Consider the following 25,018-nt stretch of genomic DNA (forward strand, 5'->3'; position numbering starts at 1 on the left):
TCCTATCAGTTACAATAGTGGTTTGGTGAAGCAGTCCAGTTAAAATTTGCCTAATGCTATGAAAATTAATTTGCTTGTGTTAGAAAACAACATCAGCAGCTGGAAAATGTATTGGAAAGGAGATCCACCCATCCTTAAAATGAACAGGAAGCAGCTTCAGCTCTGGCTCTTTGTTGGTGGCAGGTTAAAGGAAAACTCAGTATTTTGCAACCTCTGCATTGTCAAACAAGTGTGGTATGACTGTAATTCTCTAAGGATACAAAATCTCCTGTTGTTTGTATCAGAGCTCTCAGAGACTGGATTCTAATAGCCTGTTTGATCTGCTTTCTTATTCCACAGCTCCCCTGTCATTTCTAGCCTGCATAGTCAGTGTTAAGAGATCACGCTCGTGTGTTGGCAAGTAGATAATGATCAATCTAAATGGCTGACAGAAGAAACAGCATCAGATGGGGAAAGTGTTTTTTCTTGAAATGATTGTGTTTATGTTCACTCTTGGATTGTGCATATCTTCTGTCATTCAAGATCAGATAAATTGTGAGAAGATGAAATAATTGTGTTTATACCCCATTAGTTTCACTATTGCTTGCTCTAGGCATGAATTCATAGGATAGAACATGCATTTTTCTATTTCTGTTCCACTCACGCATATGACAGACATCGAATACTTCATTTGTCCATAATGCAGTTCTCTGATGTATCTCTTCCCTTTCTTACTTCATTGGCTTATCTTTCATTTCCTAGACAGTCACAATCCTGTTCACTTTCTTTGCGTTTTCAGCCATGTTCTTCAGGAATCTCCACAGCATTTGTCTGCTGCCTGTGCTGCCATCACATTACCATCAGTGACCAAGAGATTTGTAAAATCTTGTGAAGTTACTTTCAGATCATGTCTCTTCTATCTGTAATCATTGAATTCTACCCATGGATCTCTGAGATAGATGATTCTACTGGTGCATAAAGTTGTCAGCTCACAATTAGTGAAGATTTAGTTGCAGAAGTTACTTCAACTTTCTAGACACCCTCAGCAGCTGTGGGCTTCAAGACCTTGGGACTGTGTTCTCATAGCCTACTCTGCTACATGTGGTATTGGCTATAACCTCCAGCTCTGTTCCAGAACTGTTGGAGGGGCTATTTCCCTATAAGATTTAGCATCAGTAAATAATGGATTTCATTCCTTCCTTCCAGGGGATCCGAGTTATCCTTATTCCACTGGGTTTCATGTGCAGGATTGAGTAGCTACAGGATATACATCCTTGTGGAACTCTCATCTGTTTTTGTTCTCTAGTTTCTTTGTTCAGGTTGTCACAGCCACCACTGAAAACTATAGAGAGGTTTGGAGGATAGAGATTTAAATGAACAGTTAGTCCAGGAAAGGTGATTGTCTTCAGAGGATCATTGGCAGAAAGAGCATTCTTACATCTTTGTCTGGCAAATTACCAATTAGTGCTGGCTGATTATGAACATAGGTTAATTGTTTTGTCAGCTTTGCCAGCCTCCCACCCACTCCTTATGGGATAATGATTTGTACTCAGTTACAGCCAGCATGTTTTCTGAACTTCTTTGCACTGCATGTTGGATGTAGCCAACACCACATCTGCAACTGTGATGACTTAGTAGCAGTATATTAGGCATCTTATCTCCAAGATTTTTGAAATATTCACAGAAATGCACATTGCAGTCTAAGACTCTCATTTTGAAGGGATGAATTTTGTCAGCTTCAGGACCAGTGAAGTCTTGTATTGTTTGTCCCAGGAAAATTTTTCTTCTGCTTCCAAAAAATAAAAAACCCCCAGGAATATCAAGACTGGTCCTTTATCTCAAGCCAAACACCTAGACCTTGAACTCCAGTTCAGCCTCAGGATATGTTAGGGCAGCCAGGGCATCGAAGGAAATAGCAGTATTCCTTTGCCTTGGGCATCTGCTGATCCCAGCTCTGAGCACAAATGCTGTCACCTTGCGAACACATGCAATGGAGAATCCAGCCGCTTATTTTTTCCATCTCCCTGTACTACTCAGCCTGGGGTCCATGTATGCCTTTGTGCATGGTGGATACTGTGTACTGTATTTTGTCTCTTTGCAGCTCTGTTGCCTCCTTGCCTGTTGCTTTTCAAAAACCTCTTAGAGAGTGCTTCAGTTAAGAGATTCAGTGGGGAGGCATAGAACTGTTTCCTACACGTCTTGGAGAGAAGGCATTTTAAGGAAGTGTTTTCTAGTACAAGGGAGGAAAGGAGAATAGCAAACCATTTTAGATTTATAACAGTTGCACGCAAGGGGAGTACAATTATATGCATACTCCTCAAATGGGGATTAATTTGTGTCTGCCTTTATGACATTTACTTCTCTGTATTCATCAATGAATTTCATCAAAAGTGCCTTTGTTTACTGTAAGAAAAGAGAATTACCTATAGAAAGCCCCAGCATTCATTCAGCATCTACTTCAGTGGTGAGACTGGGTAATATAACCAGGAGGTCCTCCTTTCTTATTCCATTATGTTTGCATCACTTCTAAGTTAAGGAGCCTGTTCCAATGACAGAGAATCAGGTTAGTCTTGAAAAGAGTAAGATGCATATCAGAGTCCTAGAGGCTGAGGTAATGCAGAGTTCATACAAGCGTTTTGTGCCGTGTTTAAGTGATGAGCATACCACAACATAAAAATGAAGGGAGGGATATTAGATTCGCTCATCTCCAGAAGCAGCTGACTTGTACTCAGTACATGAAGTATTAAGTTCACTTCTACATGGTTCGTCTTGTAAACAGAGTTCTGTGAGTGCCATCAGTGGGAGATCATGTTATGCCACTAGATAGACCACTTAGTCTTGGATGCCAATGAGACATACTGAAATTTCCATTCTCAAGACTAGATATGCTTTTGGACAATAATGTTTTGTTTTAAATCTTCCTCATTATGATGCCTGGAAGTCGACATACATATCTCTGATACTGGTTCCACACTGTGGCAGGAATTTTTGGTATCAAGACCTTTGTTTACTGGTAGGATTCTCAGTGCTGTGCCTCTTCCTCATACCAGAATATGGATAGTCTCTGTGTGCATGGAGTTAAATGGCTGGCAGTGCTGGACCATTCCTCCTCTTTACCTGTGAAGGAGATCATCAATTTATAGCTGAGTTTACAGAACAGACTGGATTCTCAGCTTGCATTCTTTCAGGCCTGTACCTTGTACTAATACAACAGTTCCAGTCATTTTGGATTATTTGCTGGAAACAAAAGTAGTCTGGCTTCTGACTTATTTTTGTTAAGGTTTACTTGATCAAACTGCCAAGGATGTTTTTCCTCAGTCAGTCGTACATTTGCTGCTGCTTATAATGCTGGGCTCACTGTTTGAATCTGGATGGGTTATTTGCTGGTGTTTAAATAGTTGGATTTTTTTGGTTGCAGTAAATGGCTGATTGATCCTCTTCATGCTGTTTCCTTTCTGGATACATTATTCCTGCGGATCTGTCATGAGTTTCTTTGAAAGAAGCTTCTGAGGTTTACTTAAACTTGGGGCTTGACCTTTTCTTCTTTCTAGAACTGTATGTTTCTAGAGCTAAGACATACTTGTTTACATCAAACATCAGGAGGACCTTATTTTATCTTTACAGAATCAGGTCAGTCAAACAGTCCTTGAGATTGGTTATACTAAGAGCACAAAACTTAACATTCATAATTCTCTTCATGCAGAACGTGGTTAATTGGAAAAGAGATGGGCAAGGAGGAGTGTGAGGGAGAAGGTGAAAAGGGATTAATTGTTCACAGTCTTGCCCACTAGAAGCGGGAGCATCAAATGAAACTAACAGGAATCAGATTCAAAGGAAAAAAGAAGGGGTGTGTGCACAATTTTTTTTTTCATAGTATATAATTGACCTATGGAACTCCTTGTCACAAGATGCTGTGGATACAAAAAAATGCATCTGGTTTGAAAAGACAAGTAGACAAATCCATGAAAAGGTAATCTATTAGGGCATATTAAATATTAAAACTAAAAAACAAGCAGGAATTTTCTAAGACTTTTCAAATGACTGTTCTGGGGGAATATCACAATGGGATTTTCCAATTTTTAGCTTGTCTATCAGGCACATGCTGTTGACCACTGTCAGAGACGAGAGGTGGGCTAGATGGTCCTGTAGTCTGACTTTGTATGGATGTTTTATTTTGACAGTTGCAGTACAGCTTACTGGAACTGCTAAGGCAAAGCTGCCTTCCATGACAGTGGCATGTGCCACCAGAATTCACTCTGTGGTATTGGGTTCTTTAAGAAAAGTCTCCATTGCTGACATCTGGGCAGCCTGTTCCAATGCCTGACCACTCTTTCAGTAAGGAAATTTTTCTTTAAAAAGAGACCGTTCTTCAGTAAAGAAATTTTTCCTAATATCCAATCGAAACCTCCCCTGACACAGCTTGAGGCCATTTCTTCTCTTCCTATCACTACTAACTTGGGAGAAGAGACCAACACCCACCTTACTACAGCCTCCTTTCAGGTAGTTGTAGAGAGCAATATTTTAGAAAATCTCATTTCAGCATAGTTGTAGCAGTGGTGAAGTGTAGTCTCCTTCCCCCAACTAAGAGGAGACAAGGTACTCGGTATTATTACGTTCGAGAATCATAAAATCTCTTCAAAAAAATGTTTTGGTGTTATCAATCTAATCCCTGTGTCTTGAGTACTACCATGTCAAAAGTCAGAAAGGGATCTTCACAAAGTTTCTCTACTGCCAAGTCCAAATGTTTGACTGTCATCACTTCCTCATTCTACTACAAAATTTGTTTTTTCTGAGATTGGGGAAGAAAAATTACAAGGGATTTCCCCCCACTGTTTCCAGTAATTACTATATAGGATTGACCTCATGTTTTTCAAGTAGTTTTGCCTTATTTGTATGACCTTCTAAAAAGGTCATCCTGTGTCAGATATATTTAATACATCTAGGATGTCTGCCATTCTTCAAGATGTGCAGATTGACAGCTGTGAATCTAGTGGGAGGGCAAATGAACTTGTGGGCATCCAATTAGTGCCACTACTTACAGTACTTATGCTTCCAGTTGCATGATGCTTCCCCCATCCAGATCAGGGTTGTCTTCCCTCCTGAAAGTGTGTTTTCTCCACCTTTTCTAATTCCAGAAATTGTGTGGAATACATTTTATCTGTGATATCAGCTAGGAATTTTTTTTCTTATCCACAGGGTTCCAAAGCTCATGTCTCCCTACGTCTACTGAAAATTTCTCGTTAAAAATGCCTAAGAATAAAGATTGGTGGCTCTTCCTGCCAAATTGTGGCTCTGCAAGCTTCTTAGGTCTTTTGAATGATAGCTTTGCCGAGGGCAGGTGAAATTGATAAAAATGAAAGACAATTTAAAGTGTGTAGCCAGCACATTATAGCTGCTGCCACGCCATACTTCCCTGAGATTTTATTGCCATCTCCTTTATTTTGTTTCTCTTTGTTGTTTGTTCTCTTCATTTGTTTCCAGTTCTTCAGATCAACACAATAGAGCACTTAGCATGGTAGTATCCATATGAGATCTCCAGATCCTAAAGTATAGCTAGAGATTTCTGTAGCAAGTGTCCTTTGAGGGGGCAGATGTCAAATTTGTCACGCAAGACAGCTTGTTGCAAGCTGGATGTCTTCCAGAGACTCTTGTTGTGAGTCAGACTGTCTGCTACTGCTTTCCCGCACAAGTGGAGCTTCTTACAAATCCTTGAAAAAAGTGGAGATCTTCCAAGCATCTAGTCTACTTGCAAGAGAGTTTCAGCACTTCAAAAGGCCATAAATTTTTGTTTCAAGAAAGGACCAGAACATGGTTACCAAGACATTCCCCAGTCATTACACTACGTGCATTGCACAAATCCTGTAAGATTTGCCCTGGCTGCACAGCAAATCTTTGCTTCGTCTGCTTCCTGAGGAGGATAATAACTTCAGGAGAAAAAAGAAATCCTTCCTGAAGATTGTCAGGAAATCTCTGGTTTGATATGACCCAGCTGGCTTCTTTCATCAAGTGATGTACATGCACTGGCCGTGATATGTTATTATAATGCCTCATGCCGATTTCTGTATGTGATGAATGAATGTCTGTAAACAGCTAGTGAGAAATGTCTGAGTGTTGGCAGACCAGAAAAGGAAGTCACCTTTGCTTTCTGCAACATGCATAAACCCCTACATGTAATTATTTCTTGCATCGGTCTCTGTGGACAGCAATGAGGTATCATCTTGCCTAACCAACTAAGTAGAATGAGAGATAAAGAACGTCACTCTGCACAAAGACCACTACGCCCCTGAAAGGGGGAGAAAGAAATTTTTGTCTTTAGAAGATACCGCTTGAAAGACTGGTATTCCTTGGTATAATTCAACAGTGCCAGCATATACCACAGGGGACAGAGTTTCTGCCTGAAAGCTGTTCACTAAGTCTTCAGGATGTGGGAAGCCAATAATGTGTGGGTTTTTTTGCCACAAGCCACAGCTGCAAAGAAACCTCTATTCTGTACTACATATAAAGATCCTTATCCCTAAGTGTATTTTCCATGAAATCATAGCCCAGTACTAGAAAAGGCCCAGCTGCTTGGTTGAATACCTTCAGCCCAACTCTGCCATCTTCCTTAGGCAACCTAGCCCTAGATAAGGATGTTCTAAAAACAGCTGAATAACTGAGGCCTGTAATTTTTGAAATTAATCTTTCCTGGAAACACACTGTGACATCTGAAGTACTGTACCATGTTCTTTCTGGAATTATAGGCATAAGTGGCATCTCAAATACATTACTGTCATTTAGAGATGTAAGAGAATGGCAACCATTAATCAGCAGTTTTCATTTGCTGTATTTCTTGTTGATATATCTGAATTCATTTCTAAGACAATCTATTTCCCAGTGAGTAAAACTGTCTCATCTCTTCTATATTCACTTGTTGCATGATAAAGGATCTTGCATTTGTACAGGGCAGCTGAAGCCTCTCTTCAAGAGAGGACAAAAGTCACTGAGCTTAGTTGCTTCCATCTGCCACTCCTGGAGCTGCATCAAAAGTGAACCAGGGCTTAATGGACTTCCCTGTATAAAAAAGAAAATATTTGTAAAGCAGAGAGCTGAAAGTCCAGGTGTTCTTTTACTAAACGTCATAGTATGCATGTTAGTTATTCATTTTGTACATCTTTTGACCAATATATTCCAATGATTTTGAATGTAAAAGACATTTTGATAGGTGTTATTTTTAAAGAATTAAAAGGCATGCTTTCCTCCTTGCACTGTATCTAAATTGCTGCTGTTACTCTAAACCACAATTAATGTAGGTTGTAGGCAGCCCGTACAACCATCTATTATTTTGCACTACCACAAATCAGTATGGTTTTGCGTGTGTGTGGATACCACGCTGTTGGCTCCATATGTATTGAAAACTGTATTTTCTTGATAGATTTAATTGCCTTTTAATCACCTATTGAGAAGACAACCCAGTACTATGGAGTTGATGTTTTGCATACCACTAGAAACACTTGCAGTTGATAAGAAACCTTTTCTGCACAATGGAGCTGGCCCTAGAGCTGCACCCTGCTCACCCTGTGGTACTGAACCTGCCCTGCCTTGGATCCTGGACCATACTGAAGATGTCTGCCTCATAAGACATTGCAATGGATCCTCTTCTGTCATGGGACAGCTGTAATGATTTCATTTATGAAGTAGTCTGAGAATGGAGACCTCCTGTATTTCTGCTTTGATTAGGACACTATAGTCATAGGTAAGAAAAGCTTCAGAGCAGTGTAGAAAGAAAAGCATCTGTGAACTGAGAGAATGGGAATTTGGTAGCTATAACAGAGAGACACATGAGACATCACAGGACAGAGCAGAACAGAGCTACGATGTTGCCAGAGGAGTGGACAGGTATGTTTGTCTTTTGTATCTTTTCTTACTTTTGGACATGGTCTGTCTTGTTTACTGTGTATATTGACATCTGTTGGTTACAGAAAGGAGAAACACAAAGCAGCATATCCCAGGTGACACAGTGGTAACAGGGATGTGCTACTGCTTTGAGTGCAATGAGATAGCTAGAGACCGTCCAACCCAAAGACCAGGGAAAAAAGACTCATTTAGTCTGCCAAGATTATTCTATGCTGAAATATCAGTGTACATTCCTGTACTTACGGAAGCAGTATTCCTTGCAGAGCTCTACAATGCACTACAGCCTGAAAAATTAGGTGTTCAAGCTCAGGTCTAGGCCTCTTGCATGCTCTAATAGAGTATGCCACAGAGAAGCAGGGACTACACAGGTGGTCGTTTGATCATAGTGTTGAGAATAGTGTTTTTTCACTCTTTTGAACCATTGATCTTTGTTAGAGAGACAGAAAGTGTGCTGGGATTGTTTTCATCAGCTTTTGTTTGTTCCTGTGAACAACAAAAGGGAACTGTTGGGAGCTGTATTCAGTGTTGGCAGTGAAGATCCCACTTTTTCTTTCCCATTGTCTTCCTCAATTTGCCAGCTAGTAACTGAGCATATAGAGAACTGCCCTCTGCCTTCTCACACAAGTGCCCTGAAACATTTTGGTAAGCCTATGCCCAGGAGTGTGTTTAATCTGTTTTTAACCCCATGTAGATAGTATAGTTTGTTGTTGAATTATATTTAAAACAGCCCTAGAAAAGCTATTTTAATTGTAAGAAAATTAATTCAGATCCTGTCTCACAAATCTAATCCTCAAATGTTGCTAGGAAAACAGAAGGCTGGACAGAGAAGTAGTAATTGAAATGTGTCTGTTTGACTTCAAAGATTACTGTACCCATGAGGTTACCTGTATCCTTACTGGTTGGACACCCCAAGACTCTTCTCCCCTGATTTTCCATTGCCATTTTGCCTCCTTTCCAAGGAGACAAATGGCTTGGTCCTTCTGCCACCCCTCCCTGTCACTGAGGAGCGGGAGTGAACAAGGGCTAGTAAGGCAGACCTACCTCAAGGGGCTTGCCAGGGTTAATCAGTGGGTGGCTCTGATATGCTCCAAGTGCCACGTAGGACTGCGAGCTGTGCTAGTGTTCTAGCTCAGCTCTTTGCAGCTCCCCCTCCTTGTTTTTTGGTTTTTTTTTTTTTTGTTTGTTTGTTTTTAATTTTTTTTTCCCTTCTACTAGCGAGGAAGCCCTTCAATTGGATGGGCAGCAGAGTCAGCCCAGGGCTCAGGAGGAACAATGACCAAAGAACAGACTGCAGCTTGTAAATCAAAACCTCCCCAGGGGCTGCTGCTAAAAGGAGATTAGAGAGAATTCCTAGCCAATTGGCATGTGGATTTCCCCCCACCCCCCATTAAAGCCGTTAAATTTCTGGCCTATCAGCATGGCAGTGTAATCATAATGCATTTATTTGCTCCCTCCTTGGGCAGGCGGGGCAGAAGCATGGGCATGGAGAGCTGTACGGGGCACTGTAATACAGTAGTATGGCAGGACTGATCAGAGCTGCACCCTTCATCATCACACTGATGAGGGGTCACAGAGCCACAGAGAAATGAAAGGGATAAAGCTAAGCATTGCAGTGTGCCTCTATCAGAGTATATGTGCCCCAGCCAAAATGTCACACAGGTTGGCAGGCTCCCTCCACAGACCCACCCTTGCTAACCTCTAGCCAGCTGGTGATGGTGCAGGGAGGGTTGTTTACAGTTTATGAAGATGTTACAGCAGCCTCACATGTGGTATATGGAAACAGCCACTATTGTGAGGGGCTTGATAGAGAACTGAACTCTGAGCTGACCATGGAGAGCCCTGGCCACAAGTAATTAATTAAAAATTAATTAAAAATAATAGGTGTGTCATTTTAAACGCAGTTGCTGGGGACCAGGAATCGGGAGGGGACAGGGAGGAACCTCTGTGGTCTCTAGAACACGACTTTTAAGTAGTTGTGGTTTGGAGAGTCAGGCAGCCTCTGAGTCTCATACGGCATGCAAGCACCAGAGTTTTTTATCTTTGGGAGTATCTATGGCTGAAAAATCCCATACTTTTTTTAAAAGAGTACATTGATTTCTTGCCTGGGCAACATCTGTGAACTTTTTATGAACATCTGCAATGTTCACAGTAAATTGGAAGGAGGGGTGTGTTATGTACCTGCATGTATAAGTCTGTACTGGCAGACCATATATATTCAAATGGACACAGGACATTTGTCAGTGTTGCAACTGCACTGCCCTGGTTATTTAAACAGTATTGTTGGAAGTGTTTTATATTTGAGGGGAGCTTTATATGAATCTATCAAAAGCAGAAGCCAGAGGTGATGTATATATCTGAAGGACTAGGGTGGGACAGGGCACATATACACCAGGCACAGTTTGAGGGTACCAAGGAATTTCCATTCTGGGGCTCTCTGGCTGACCTAAATTCTATCTGTTCCTTTGAAGAGACATTTTGGAAAGGGGAAAGATTTTAGAGTGACTGAGTATGCTGCAGCAGCAGCTTAAAAAGAGCAAACCATCTAACCCTCCAACAAACAACTTGCTTGTGAAAAAAAAGAACATCTTCCCCCCCCAATATTTATTTTTTACAATGTTTTTGAGATTAATATTTTTTAAGTCTTGGCAGGTGAGGCCTGGGCCACGTTCAGGTCATCGTGCATAACAAATACAGAACACCCTAAAGCACCTCACAAACCACAACAGACGAGGTCCTCAGGGTGTATCAGCCCACGAATGAGTGGGCCCAATATTCAGGTACACAGATATTGCTCCTGCCCTGACCCAGAAACCACCTCTCAGAAACTCCACGAAGGGAAAAGGGCTGAATGGAGACATCAGTCCCTCTAAAAATGGACTCAGCACCCTCTTTCGTTGTATTTACCCACCCTCAGCAGGCTGGCTGGGAGCCTTGCAGTTTGCATTTAGAAACCAGTAGCCAGGATCTGCCAACAGAACTTACAGGTTTGGCAGACACAGAGTTTCAGTTGCAGGACTCCTGGATCACAGCTCTGAGGAACAAAAGTCTAAGTGTATCTCTGAGCATTTCTTCTCTCAGCAGCTTCCTTTCTTGGTGCACTTTCTCTAATGAAAATTTCAGGGTTTCCTCCTACAGGGGAAACCTTTAATTCTTCAGGCCAATGGGGAGGGCTGAGGTCCTAAGATAGCTAAAGCTAGAATAGAAAACATTGCCCCATTCCTATTCCCCCTTTCACCTGCTCCTTCTCATTGCCTCGGTTTCCCAGCTCAACCACCCAGCATTCAAATATACAGCACCTCCTCCACCCTGTCCTCCTCTTCCACACCAACTGTCCAGCCATATTTGAGAGTGTGGCCTTCATGTCACCAAAGTAACTCCCAGAAGGAACATGACACTGCCAACAAGACCAAGAAATGTTCCAGAAGAGATCCCCAAGGGCTGCCAGACCCTGAGCCACAGGGTTTGGCACTCAGCCCTCAGCATGTGTAGTCTCTGACCGCCAGGTCCTTTTGTGTTAGCCTGGGAGCAGGAGAGCGGGTGCTGACAGTTTCTCTCTTGGCTTTGGGCAGGCCAGGGTGCCTTTCAGCTGCACTTGCAGGATTTCACCACCATGTTGGAAAGCTGCTCCACTTTGGGGGTCCTCCCAACATAGTACAAGATAGTGAGTGGCTCCAGGTCCTGGGGGACACAGCAGGGCGAAGCAGATGCCTCAGGGTTCAGCGTGTTGTATAAGCCCAGCACCTGCAGAAACAAGGTAAATATGGTGACAAAATCGGGAATACATTTAAGTTGGGTGAGGACAGGAAGGTACTGCAAAGCCAACAGGTCTCTAGGTGTTTGGACTATGCTCATCAGAGGGTATATCCCTGAGGAAAGTAATACTCCCCTGTCGCCTCCTGATCATGGCCTGCTTCTAAAGGGTCTCACCTGCCCTGGCCTGACTCTGGAGACTAGTAGCCTTGCTCTGTGGCTGATACCTAGGGGCTGAAGGAGTACAAGTAGTTGTCTCCTTTCATCTCTAATTTGGTATGGTGGATAGTGTCACAATTGTTACTTTTAACAAGGCTGGGTGTAAACAGCCTAGGGCCATGTTATTTTGGGTTCCATTAAAGAAACCAGAAGTGCTGCTTATTTCAACCAACAACTCTAGATAGCACTGTATGGATGCCAATCCTCTCAAGTATCCACAATTCTCTCCCAGCTTTGAACTGTCTGATGCTTCCTCCCTCCGCTCCATCCTCCAAGTCATTACACTATAATGCTGGAGCCAGGAGAGTGTCCTGTGGGACCCCACTGGATTCCTCCTCCCAGCTGGCCCCAGCCCACAGATGACTGTACACTTCAGCCATGTAACCGCTACAGAACAGTTGCCATGTCTCTTGCCAGAGGTGGCCGCTTCTCAGCGGTAAGCAACTTCTTGAATGTGGGGCCAAAACATGATCTCACCTGCACTACCGTGGTCTCATTAGTGCTTGTCTGGTATAAATGACAGGATCTGGCACTTTGTCTCTTAACTACTTTACAGTCTTTGGGGATGAGAGGTGCTAAGGAAACATCCTGTTCTATCATCCAGATTCATGTAATCGCAGTTGTTCTGGTAGAACTCTCTGGGATACTGAGCAAAGTACCCCTGGCTGTACCGCAGGGGTATCACATGCTCTGGGGCCGCTCTACTCAACAGAGACAGCAGGTTAAACAGAGTGGTGAGAAATCTTTTCACCATGTTTTATCTAGGTGGTGCTGGCAAGCTATCAGCAGCTATATTGTTCTAAAGATTTCTGGGATCACTCAGCTGACCTTAACACTTGATTGTTTCCTTTCTTGCTCAAGAAAATAACATTAGGAACCATTCTAAAATCTCCTTTCTCTCGCACTGATTCAGTCCAGTTACCTGCTAGAGAGCTTCTCAGGACAACCAGATGGTAAAGCTACATGCCCATTACCCTTTCAGAGCTGTTTGTTCCCATGCCTTGTCTTGCGCTTAATGCCCAGCATCTGTTCAGTCCTTCATTCCAATAGATTGCCTATTCCCACTGATAGTAGTCCTTAAGCTTCAGCAAGCCTTGCTGCTATGCAGACTCTGAAGCTGTCAAGTAACTTTTTAAGTGAAATCTGAAGCTAAGTTGCTAGTGAGCTGTTCCATTGTCTGGATTGCTGCCTTTTCTATTCTGTGGACAGAAGCACAGGATTTTCCTCTGGCTTTTCTTGCTTCAGAGATGGACTGCCTGCTCCTTTGTCATCTCCCCTTGGTACTTTCTCCTGTGTCTGTGCTTTTCTATTGCTTTTTTTTTCTTCCACTCTAGACAGATGCCAGGCTCAGGTGGTATTCTTCCCAAAGACTGCCTAGTATACTCACGTTAAACAGAGGTTATGTGTAAGTTACCTAAAAACATTTGCTTTCTGCCAGTTTTTACTCAGGAATCTTACTGCCTAGGAGGTTCCTCCCTGCCATAGGTCAGATGGGATTTATACAGTTGGAAAGGATGCCTGTGCAGAAGGGAGAGCTTACTGCATGGCTGTGTTCACTTCTGGACATGGACTTCCCTTTGCTTTTGGGCTACAGCTGCCCCTGTGGTAGCAGAGGGCAGCTGTGTGCCATGGCACAACAGTTCTGCATGACAGCCTGGCACAGAGCACAGAAAAATCCTCTGTCCAGTGCAAACTGCAGGAGAAATTTAGGCAGAAGATAATTACCAGAATTGACATTTGATGTGAACCATTCAGTTAAAACTCTGGCCATTACAAAATAAGTACCCTAAAACCATCAGTCCTGCTGTTTCACATCTTATCCAAGAGACAGCAGCAGCCTCCTCCTCCCCAACATTTGGCTGGAAGCATGGACTCAGTATTGACTCCAAAGGAAGCACATTTTCCCTGCTGAACCATCTGGACTCTTTTCTGTCGTTCACAAATATTGATCTGAACAGCTTTTGCTGGTTTGAAGAGAGTGGATATGATCAGACCTAGGGAGGAAGGGGGAGTCACAGCCACAAGCCCTGACAGGATAATAGGCTGGATGTACCGTGCTGTGAGTGGTGTCTGCGCTGCGGAGGTACGGACAAGGGCCTGAACAAAAGTTAGCAAAGTAGCCCTTAGGCTCGTGGACCCATTTCCAGCCAAGGTCCTGTCGGAAGTCGATGTACAGAGGACGCACGCAGCAGTTCTCCTCCAGGTTCCTGAAACACAGTATTGAAAGTGAATCTAACAAGGGGTCTTGTATACAAGTGTGTGATGCAGCTTCCTGAGCAGAAGGACTAGTACCAGCAGTGCCCAGTGGGACGTGGTGTTTGCCTGCACCAAGAGCAGAAGAGTGGCAGAGGCAAGCAGTGACGGGCAGCTCAGCAGCCTGGCACTGCTTGTGCCTGCCAGCAGGCAGCTTGGCCACTGGCCCAGGGAGGCAGCACCCTGCTTGCCCACAGCAGCACCCAGCTGCTCTCCAGTGCTTGGAGCTAGCAGCGGGCTGCTGTGGGTCCCTGCCCATGCTGTGCTCCAGAAAGCCGTTTGCAAGTCTCCCTCTAGCCAGTGGCTCAGCCAGAAGCACACAGTGACTCTGCTGAGCTGGCCAGCATCCCCTTCTTGGACACCAAGGAGCAGCTGGCTGAGCTGTGCTTCTCATTTGGGCCCACAAACCCCCTTGGAGGGCTCTGCCTTTCCTGGTGGCATGGATTCTCACCAGGCTTGCCCACCTCAGGCATGGTACCTGGTCATTCCAGGCAGGATACTCACTTACCGAAAACAGTAGTTGGTGTCCAAGGCCCGTTTCTTTCTCTGGCCTCCCAACGCTGGGCTCTCCAGACGATGTGGAGGTAACATCATCAAGATAAGGTGGGGATTATGCAAGTCTTTCTGCTTCTTCAGGCGCCCCAAGTCCCCACGGCCATAGTCATCCTCACTGTCAATGCCTTCAGAGAAAAACAGGATCCACAAAGAAGCAGTCAGTGTGGAAGTGGAGAATATGCAACAAGACTTTTCAGTTCCTTTAACACTCATGCCTACCCTTGAACCAGGGTGAAAGGGATTCAGGCACCATGTCCACTTACTCTGGGACTTCTTCCCTCACAGGGACCCCTTTACTTCTGGTGAATATGACCGCTGCAGGCCTGAAATAGAGGCTTTACAGGCCACCTGTTTTACCATTTGCAAACTGCTGGTGGGGCCATTAATCCATCCCACTCACTCCTGGCTTCGGTCCCAGGACAGGCAGGAAGATGAATGGTTTAAAGAAGATGTCAGATCATTGGCACTCTGCAGAACAGCCTCAGAAATGGAGCCTGTGGGGGCCAGTGGCTGCAGCCCAGGGCTGCAAGCCAGGAGGTTCCTAGTTCTTAGGCCAGCCAAGCCACTGACTCTCTGGGCCACCTTACACAGGATGCCTGACTTCCTTGTGTTTCAGTCACCCTAATTGGAAAGCAGAGCCTCTGTGGAAACCTGAGAAGGCATCAAGCTGAACTTCCCAAAGAGACATTGAAATACAAAATTATTCCTTTCTTCAGACACTTGTGCAAACCCACCCAGCCTGCACTTCCTTTCTCCCATTTCTAACCTATCTACAAAGTGGATATACCCATATAATGAACATGCAAACCCAGATGTGTATGCTTTAAGACAAATGTTATGCAACATAAAATGCTCAAATATGCAAAGCAAGACCTCGGGTTTTTTCTTTAGATACTCCAGGCTTTCCCTTCCCCAACAGCCTCCCCTAACCCAGCACTTTATCACCTTTGAACTTGATCTCCAGGACCTCGTGCAGATTCTCCAAGATGTCCCCGTTGGGCTGAAAAGTATGGCAAGGACAGTGTATACTAATTTCCAGGCCGAGGTTGGACTCTGCAAAGGAGGAGATGACTGTGAGAAACAGTCTTCCTCAGCTGGCACAGCTCCTAGCGCGGGGAGTTTCACTGAGGACATGTACTGTGGTAACTCCTAGACTATGGGTGAGTCTCAAAGTTACAGATGCTATCAGAATTGGGGAGCAGAAGCTGCCGTGGAAAGGAGAATAGGAAGCAGAATGTTGCAGCTTCAGTTGTATCAAAGTCCTTGCTCTTGCTAAAGAGAGCTTCCTGGGCAAGTGAGAAGGGTACTCCTGGCTACGGGTTTTAGGCTATTCAACATCCAAAAGCATTTGTGAGCTTCAGGGAGTTCTACTGAAAAACAAGTATTTTGCAGAGCTGGCTTGCAGTGTCTGTATTAAATCAGTTTTGCCATCCTCAGTACCTGTCCACTATCTGGCTTCTGGTTAGTGTCTGAAGGAGAGAGCTGAAAATGAGCAAGTTGGATATAGACAAGTAATTTCACTGGAAGCATTTTTCTCAGCAGCTGCAACCTCCTGTTTTGTTGAACAGCTAGCGGTCTAAGTCACACAGACTTTCCAGAGGCAAGTCTATTTTCATAATAGCTTCCTGGACCAGTCGTGCTGTGTGGGCCTAACTAGAAGAACATAAGACTCTTATGAAAGCTCCTTTTTTATGCTGTGTCATGAATTAAAACATCTGGTTCCCCAGGGCATTGACAAGGTGCCTAGCACCTTTTTCCTAAGCACTGTATACTCTGTGATGTCTTGTCAGCTAGTGTGCCTGCCCAGAGCTCGCACTGCAGTTCCAGCCCTGAACTCCAGCCATCAGGACACAACTTAGATTGCTTGAAAAAGGAGGAGCCTACAAGCTCACAGCTTATCCTTCCAGGGAGCGGCTGCTTGCCAGTACCTGCATTCCAGTTTTCAGTGGCACCTAGCTTCTATCTGTGAGGCCAGTCCAGCTGTGAGTCACTGTGCCTATGCTCCAGCTGTGAATGGGGTCAGTGTTCTTGCTGGGAGCTGCCCCATAACTATCTGTTGGGCTGCCCAGTGGTGGCAGAGGTATGTTCTCTGCAGTGCTAAAGCCTCCATCTGTCTAGGTGTGTCAGCCTCTGGTATTTCCTCACCTTTATACCTGCCAAGCTATGAACAGCTACAGAAACCAGGATCCTTGCTGTTTTTTCCCTACTAGGTTTGCTCTAGAGCACATGGAAATTAAACTAGAGCAATCCTCATTTTCTATGTATTACAGGTTATAGTTTAGACAAGCAGAGGGGACCCCTACTTAGAACCAGAGAACCAAAAGAAGTTCCAGCATCTCTCAGTGAAAACAATTTCCTCCTCCAGAGGATGAATCCTCATTCTGATTCATCCCACAGAGCTACACAGTGGGGACTCCAGGACAGAGCTAGGAATCTAGCAAACATCACTCACTGAGGTAGCTCCCTGGGGGAAGGCTTGTTCTCAGACTGAAATCAGCTGTCCTCCATGTGAGCCAAGCTCCAGCAAAAAGGGGAGCAGAGAGATACTCCTGTCAACATTGATCCACATTTCTACAGATGCCTTGACACCCAGTCCAGCTAAGACCCCTACCTCTGTGCAGAAGCCACTCACGCACAGTCTCGGTGACATCGAAGGAGAGCCACTCAGGGGAGCCCCGTGTTTGCACATTCCTGCCACTGAGGTAGCGCTGCTTTGCTATGTGCTCATCCGGCTGAAGGATCTGCATCAGAAGGAGTTGGTCGAGAGAATTAGCCAGTGTTGCGCATATGGAAGGGATAGCCTTGGGTCTTTTTTCTTCCACAGCTTGCTAAAAACTAATTCAGAAGGTTGGTCCTGGCAAGTGAGACACCAGGACTACCCTGGCACAGGTGAGGAGGACATGCTTCACAACTAACCTGAACTCCAGAGATCTACACTACACTTATTTCTGCATCCTAAGCAGCCCACTTCTCTCAGTTCTTCCTTGCTTCAGGGTACATATCCAGAGGCAGAAGCAATTGATCTAATGGGTGGTTTTGTTTCTATATACACCTGTGGGGTGTGGGTCTATATTTCGCTGTGGTGTTTTAATGTGTCCTACACTCTTCACCAGGGCTGATCAGGTTTGATCAGCCTGCTCTGACATCTCTTCCTGCTTCCAGACAAACAGCCACAGCCTGTGCAAGGTGTTCCTTCCTGCAGGATCCTAGGTTCACTCCACAGAGCACTGTTTATGGAGAAGCTCTGGGATTGCCTCCTGGTCAGTTGTATCACCTGGTGGAGAATTGCTCTGTCCTTTGAAGCTGAATTCCAGGAAGTCCTCAAGAGCTACCAGCCACAGAGCAATTTTAGCTGCACTCTCACTGCAAAGCAGACAGAGACCAGCCTGGGGGAATGTGCCGTCTGGATGCTAAACTGTACCATTAGCTGGGTGGTCCAGCCCAGCCTAAGACCACTTATGCCAGGGGAGTCCATGGGTTCAAACCAAACTCCAGATAAGTACCTGAATTAACACTGAAAGCAAGTATTATTTTTCCAGTAAATCAGTGACAAGACAGAGAGCTCCACCCATTGGATTAGCACCAACTGTACTGTGACAGTCAAAGGAACAAAACTGCCAGCGGTCCCAGGCATGCATACGTGACAGAGGGTCAGGGCTGCTCCACTGGTGAGGAGCTCCTATTCCAACCCCCTTCTCAGTCCAGCAAATTGCCGCAGTGAGCACCACAGCAGGGTACCCAGAGCAGCCAGCCAGTGTGACTGGGGAAAGGACAGCACCACACTGTAAGAGGAGAGAAGTGTGACTGTATCACTGCATATGCTGTAAAAAGCCTGGAGTACCAGCATGGGATTTCTTCTCTCTCTCTTCTGCGGCCCTACACATAACAGTTGAGGCAACCATTAAGGAGCCAAGCTATTCTGAGCTCAGGCACGGGGGAAGGTGAGAAGGACACTCACCTGGAAGAGCTCAATGCGTTGTTCATTGCGTTTGGAGCTCAGGTTGGGCACACGCAGCACCCGAAACTCAGCCCGGAACAAGTTGGTGCTGTTCTTCTCTGCCGAGGACACATTAAAGCGGAACACATTGGAGGTGACACCTTTTGGACAAATGCCCAACTCATCTAGGAGAAAGAAAGATGGAAAGACTGAGAACCATGGGTCAGAAGGGCAGGATCTCAAATAAATATTTGAGAAAGAGCTTTCCAGCAGAGGCCTGTTATTCAAACATCTTGCCACCTGTGAAGCATGGCTGTCTAGCTAAAGATAACACATGATGAATTCACTCAAATTTGGTCTACATTGAAACATTTTGCAAGATCTTCCCACTACTGTCACCATTTTTCCAATGCTACAAGCCAGAGAATCAGTAGAGATCAACCACAGTATTTTTAATATTTTCTCTTCTAACTCTGCTCATCAAGTGTTGCTAATGCTCATGAATCTGCTGCATCCAAAATGACAATCTCAGCTAAGGCAATGGGGCAACCTCATCTGCAGCTAGTGGGGCCCATTCCCAACCCGTTCCCAACAGTGATGATGGCGTGACTGCTCATGCTGGTGACATGAGACCACCTAGAAGGTGATCCCATTACTGTTGAATCTTAATTTTACAAACCTTGACATTGTCTCCTAGAATGAAAGCCAGCCAAGTGTCCAAAAAGCATGGAAGACTTTTTGGGGCAGTGACTGTTCAGTGTGTACTGGAAGAACTGGGTTTTAAGATCAGTTCTCACTCATGATCTGGAGAAGGAATTCATTAATAGTACTAGATATAGAGTTCTTCAAGGACAGAGTAATAGTGCTGAGAGGCCTGCAGAGATCAGACACATGGGCAGGAAATAACACAGCAATTCTCGGCTTCGATTTGTACCTTCCGAGCAGAAAAATCATTTCACAGATGCCCCAAAAGACAGCAGGTAAAAGCTATGAGGTCCCAAACAGTGTCCTCAAGAGAAAACAAGCCTCTCTTCATTGGGACCATTTTGGTTCAATGGAAAAGTCTTTGTCGTCACTGTTGTTCCTCTCCTCTTGACCTCTGTTAGCCTTCAAGGCTTCCTGCAGACAAGACACAGGAGCTCCTGCTCTATGCCCACATGCAGGTTTGCTTGCAGCCCTACAGAGCTTCTCATATGACCTCTGACTGTTGTCCAGTGCAACATGGGGCTCTCCCGAGTGAGACCCAGTGAGTCAGCTGATACTTAAGTTGGCTTTAAACAAAAAAGGAAACAGAAAGAAAAAAACATCACCTGCTCCCAACCACTGTTCCAGCCTGTGACAAACAGGCTAGAAGCCCTAGTTGAAGCAACCTTCATTAGATTCCTGGAGTTGGCCTCTCTCTTCACAACAGTACTACTGTCTCTCCAGGGAAACAGCTTCTGAAGATGGGCTGAAACAGTGCCTGAGCGCAGAGGTTCGCCTCCCATGCCAAATTCTGCTTTGAGTAACACTGATACGCTTCCAGAGTCACCTCTATGGAGATGAAGGTCTTTCTCTTGTGCTACACCCAGATTCAGCAAGTAGGAGCCTGCCAGTTTATAAGGATGTGTTCTTAGGGTGCTGAAGTTTTACTTAAGCTAATGACTAGATGCTCACATTGGGCTTGAATTGGAGGGTTTTTTTTCTGTCATTTTTACTACTGAATGGAACAGCTTTCCAATGCAGGGAAGCCTCTGGCTGCTACTGAAGAGATGGATGTTCGGTAATCCCAGAAGACCAGATCCCACTGCAGCCATGAGCTGGTATGCTCAGCCCCAACAGTGCTGCAGTGCAAAGAGTACACCGAGCCACACAAGGACATCCACTGTGGGGACTCCACCGCTGTGACCAGTTCTAGGCTTTATGCCACAGAGAAGCACAGCAGAAAACCCAAGCTCTGATCTCATTAAATGCTCAAAGGCATTGTTATGGACGAACTCTTAACACTGATAACTGTTCTGTGTCCTAGACCTAGGCAGATACTGTATTTTAACTACCCCTTAAGCTGTTTTCCACTCCTAGCCTTATTAATAGTGCTGTTAACAGCCTGCCCGCCTGTCTGTGAGGAGTGTCCCAGTAATCATCAGAAATGCCTTTCTAGATCAGACCAGTGGTCAGTGTAGCCCAGTACCTCTTTCCCTCAGTAGCGCTTTATCTGACAAACGATTTAGAGACTGCAGATCTAGTCCTACAGATGAAAGAAAAAAAATTTATTGTTTGTCATCTCCTTAATATTCTTGGCTAAGTTAGGCAGCCATGGTGGTAGGTTACTGTATCTACTGTATTTTTCCTTGCTGTCCTCACATTGCCTTCTACCTACTTCACCAGCAAGGTGCTGGTGTCTTGGGAGATGTTCCCAGTGGAAATAGTAATAGCTATCATCCCTTCCCTAAGGAGAAGGGTCATGTTCCCCTCATGCCCTGGGAACAAACCCTCTGTGATGGGGAGATGGAGCTGCATTCTGTGTTTCACTCTGAACGCTGTGAGATTGGAGCCTGCTTCTCATAGCAGGGTGTCCAGGATACAGGTCTCACTCCCAGGAAGCTGACTGCTTTGGTGCAAAGTACTTCTTACAAGAGGTGACAGGCAAAAGGAGGTGAGGTGATTTTTCAGGGAACTTGGTCCAGTCCCAGCTCAGGTGTGTTAATCACACTGGAATCCAGTTGTGTCCACCTACCAGCACGGAACCAAGCCTTGAGGCAATATTCCTGCAAGCTTTTCCAGTCCACAGCACTCAGGGACTGTAACCAAGCCTGGAGGCAGGAACTCTGTGACACCCTGTGCACCCATGCCAGTCTACATCTGACACAACAGGATGTACACTCACAACCAGACCCTGCTATTACTGTGGAGCCCAGACAGCCCAAACCATGAGACCAGTAGCCTCCAGTAGTGTCTTAGCATGGACAACGTGATACAGGGAGCAGGTTCTTTGGGGAGCTTCCCTCTTCCTACCCTGGTCTCAGTGAGGTGCAGGTTCTCCACGTGCTGCTGATCCTAAACAGCTGCTGTTTCTGGCAAGCCCCAAAAAAGCTGACGACTGTGCAGTTAGAGTTTTGACATCAAGGAAGGGCAGGCTGACTGGTACTTCAAGGTGTTTCACACCAAAACTGCATAACTTTGGAGAAAAAATTGATCCCTCTGGAACTCTGCAGGCAGCAGGTTTGGAGAGAAGAGATGCTTGGCACCAGCAACCCATGGCTTTGCCTTGTCTCTCAAGCTGGCTTGGAAAATGGCATCTGTTTTTCCTCAGGAAGGTCAGCAAAGCCATTTGCAGGATGGTTGCAGATGCTCTCTGAGCTTGAATCGAACCAAGTCAGTGCTTAAGGGGGTCTGTGCCCCCATGGATTTTAGGAGATCCCTGAAGTGAATGGCTAGTCAAGAGCAAGTTATAAGGGATTTTATTTCAGAGAAGAATTCAGGCAACGTGCCCAAGAGGCACAGCAGAAAGACCATTCCATGAGCCACCAAACAGCTCAGAGTAGGGATGGATAACCTGGTCCTGAATATCCTTCCTAGAAGGATGGGGCTCTCCCTGCTGCTATTTGTTCCTCAGCTCTCCTCACTTTTGGGCCTTAATTCTTTGAGAAGGATGAGTTCCCTGAGCCAATGACCTGCTTGACTAATAGTCTGGAGCTAGAACAGTTCGTGTGCACGCGCACACATTTCAGACTTGTCTGTATCGTCCTTACAGTTCCCTCAATGGAGCAGTCCTCCCCTTCCCCCCAGAGGAGTCGGGCTTTGGCTCAGAGCGTGCTCTGAGATCACCACCTGGCACAGTGACAGAGTCATGGGAAAGTTGAACATCAGCCACTTCTAAAGACACGGGGCCAAATTCAGCCATGGTGTAAGTGATGAAACTCCCCAGGTTTCAAAAGGAGCGCACCCCTTGACACCATGGCCTGTCTGGAGCTAGTCTCTCCCAGTGTGACCCGGTTCCAAAGTTCCCTCTTTCTCTGGGTGGTGGCACCTGCACTGCCCACTCCCAGGAATTCAATCTCAGCACTACTTGAGTCTTTGAACCCGCTGCTCAGTGCCTTGCCCCAGTGTCCTATGGGGACATGGGACAGGTTCATTCATTTCCATAGGAATTTTCTCCAACCCACAGTCCCTCTCCTCACTGCTCCTTGTGCACCACGTGGCCTCATTCCTCTTTCCCTTCTATCCAAATCCACTCCTCAGACTTCATTTCCCACTGTTGTGCTTTCCCAGTTTCCTTCCCCAAAACACACCAGTTCACAGTGTAGCAGTACTATTTTGTACAGACACTTGGTCTCCCCATATATTTATAAAATTTCATAAACGACACTTCAGTAGGTCATAAATGTTGAAATACGGGTAAGCTGCTATACCCTCTGCACTTTCTGTTCCTCAAGTCTTGGTGTCTCCTGAGCTAAGAGCTAATCATATAACCATACGGAGTACAGTCTGCTAGAGATTAAGTGAAATTTGTTGCATTACCACATTGTAGCTCTTATTCCAGCTCATCATATGTCAAGATTAACATAAACCTGGCAGAGTAACTGCATTCTGAGGCTGCCTGCACCAAGTCACAGCTCCTCCCCAGAAATGCTGGCATTCAAATCGTGTCCCCAAGACTGCACTCTGGATGGTGGTATGACTGCGTGCCCACCAACATCTTCCAATCCTAAGCACAGGCCAAAAGGATTGTTTGTGCCTACATGTGCTCAGCATCTGCAGTCTGCTTGGGGTTCACGGCTGCTCAGTCTCTGTCTTTGCATCTGCATCTGCTCAGCTTCTGCACCTGAATCTGTTTAGTGTCTGCATCTGGGCCTGCTCATTATCTGCTCCACACCTGCTCAACATCTGTCACGCTTCCTCAATGCCTAAGTTCCCTCGGGGGTCCCCTTTGCATTGCTGCCTTCTTTGCACCTGTACTCAACATCCCCGTTATCTTCCACTTGCTCTCTGAACCCTCACACTAGCCAAGTAACACCCTCGACAGTGTCCTCCAAGCAAGAGCCTCTTCAGCAAGTGCCCCTCCACCTTCTCGACAGCTGGTGCGGGAGCTGCACAGACCGAACAGGTTGCCTGTGTCTCTGCAGCAGGCGATGGAGCTTCAGCAGGGAGGAGTCCGGCTACCTGCTCGTCACCAAACACGGGACCTGCGCCTTCTCCTACCCAGCGCGCAGCATTCACCCCCAGACCCAAGCTGCCTCCTCACCTCAGGCCTTCCCCCAGATGTCGGGGCTCCGGACACGGGGCTGGCTCGCTGCTCCCGGCTGTGGCCTGGGCCGGTGCTGCTCCCGGACCCCGCGACTCGCCGCCGGCGCCCAACCCCTCCACCTGCGGCGGGACCACTCGCCGCCAAGCCCCGCGCCGTCCTGCCGGCGCTCCGAGCGCCCCCGCCCCGCGGCTCCGCCGGCCCCGGGACAGCGGCGTGCGCCCCCCGCACCCGAGCGCGCAGGCAGGCGGCTGCCCCCTCCCGCCTCCGCCCCGCTGGGAAAGCGGCCCCTCCCGCGGCGGCCCGGAGCCCCTCGGCTCCGGCCCGCCGCCCCCCCTCTGCGCCCCGGGTCCCGGGCAACCTGCCCCGCGGGCGCGGCCCCCCGGCCGGCACCGGGGGCAGCCCAGCACTTACTGTGCTCGGGGAGGCCCTGGATCATGTCAAATTTGTGGATCTCTTTGGCGTAGTATTCGGACTCGGTGTTGTCCTGAGAGCAGCTCTCCTCCTTCTCCTCCTCCATCTCCTCCAGCAGCTCCCGGGTGCTGTTGTAGAGGGCCAGGATCTGGTAGGGCACATGGGCCGGCCCCACGGTCTCCGGGGGGCTAGTGAGCCGCAGCTTGCTCAGGATCTGCCCCCGGATGGCTTCCACCCTCTTCTTCTTGATGTGGTCCAGGTCCAAGGTGGTGCAGGAGGACAGCGAGAGGCTCACGGTGGCGAAGCTCAGCAGGGAGAGCAGCACCAGAGCCCTTTGCACGTACATCTTCATGTGCGAGGGGGCGGCGGCGGGGGCCCCCGGGAGAGACCCCCGGGCGGCGGCAGGGAGAGGGCGCGGGGGACCGGGCGGTGTGCTGGCGGCAGCCTCCCCAGATCCCGCAGGCTGAGGCTTGGCGAGGAGGTGCATGAACTCACTGCGCCGTGCGCGACTCAGGACTTCCAGGAAGAGCTGGCAGCGCTCCGCAAGGAGAAGCGGCAGGCGCCGTGCCTCGCCGCGCCGGGCTCCTTCCCCATGCGCCGCCCCGCGTCCCGCGGAGCCGGGGGCGCCCCGCCGCGCCGCGCCGCCGCACGTGTCAGCGGCCCGCACCGCCCCGCCGCAGCGGGGGGAGCGCCGCGCCCGCCCCTCTCGCTGCACCATTCATGCCCCCGCCGGGCCCCGCGCCCTACATCGCCCGGTGCCCGACCCCCGGGAGCGCGGCACCACGGCGCTCCCC

General features: G+C 46.8%; 1 protein-coding gene across 1 annotated transcript; it reads right to left on the reverse strand.

The window, feature by feature from the left end:
• Nucleotides 1-9,884: 9,884 nt before the first annotated feature.
• TGFB3 (transforming growth factor beta 3) lies at nt 9,885-25,018 on the reverse strand. The gene is made up of 7 exons (XM_075103533.1): nt 24,225-25,018; nt 18,608-18,771; nt 17,261-17,390; nt 15,595-15,702; nt 14,603-14,774; nt 13,895-14,048; nt 9,885-11,613 (listed from the first exon to the last, which is right to left on the reverse strand). The coding sequence occupies exons 1-7, from the start codon at nt 24,940-24,942 to the stop codon at nt 11,455-11,457; spliced, it is 1,605 nt and encodes a 534-aa protein (XP_074959634.1). The 5' UTR covers nt 24,943-25,018; the 3' UTR covers nt 9,885-11,454.

This window comes from Phalacrocorax aristotelis, chromosome 9 (genome assembly GCF_949628215.1).
Source record: "Phalacrocorax aristotelis chromosome 9, bGulAri2.1, whole genome shotgun sequence".
NCBI classification, from domain to species: Eukaryota; Metazoa; Chordata; class Aves; order Suliformes; family Phalacrocoracidae; genus Phalacrocorax; species Phalacrocorax aristotelis.

What these genes read in the sequence shown, in the direction of transcription:
- TGFB3 (XM_075103533.1), bottom strand. Translation starts at nt 24,942, where the DNA reads ATGGTGCAGCGAGAGGGGCGGGCGCGGCGCTCCCCCCGCTGCGGCGGG. An exon ending in AACGCATTGAGCTCTTCCAG is followed by an intron (nt 17,391 to 18,607) that starts GTGAGTGTCCTT and finishes CTTCTGATGCAG; the next exon opens with ATCCTTCAGCCGGATGAGCA. An exon ending in TGAGTGGCTTCTGCACAGAG is followed by an intron (nt 15,703 to 17,260) that starts GTAGGGGTCTTA and finishes CCTCCTTTGCAG; the next exon opens with AGTCCAACCTCGGCCTGGAA.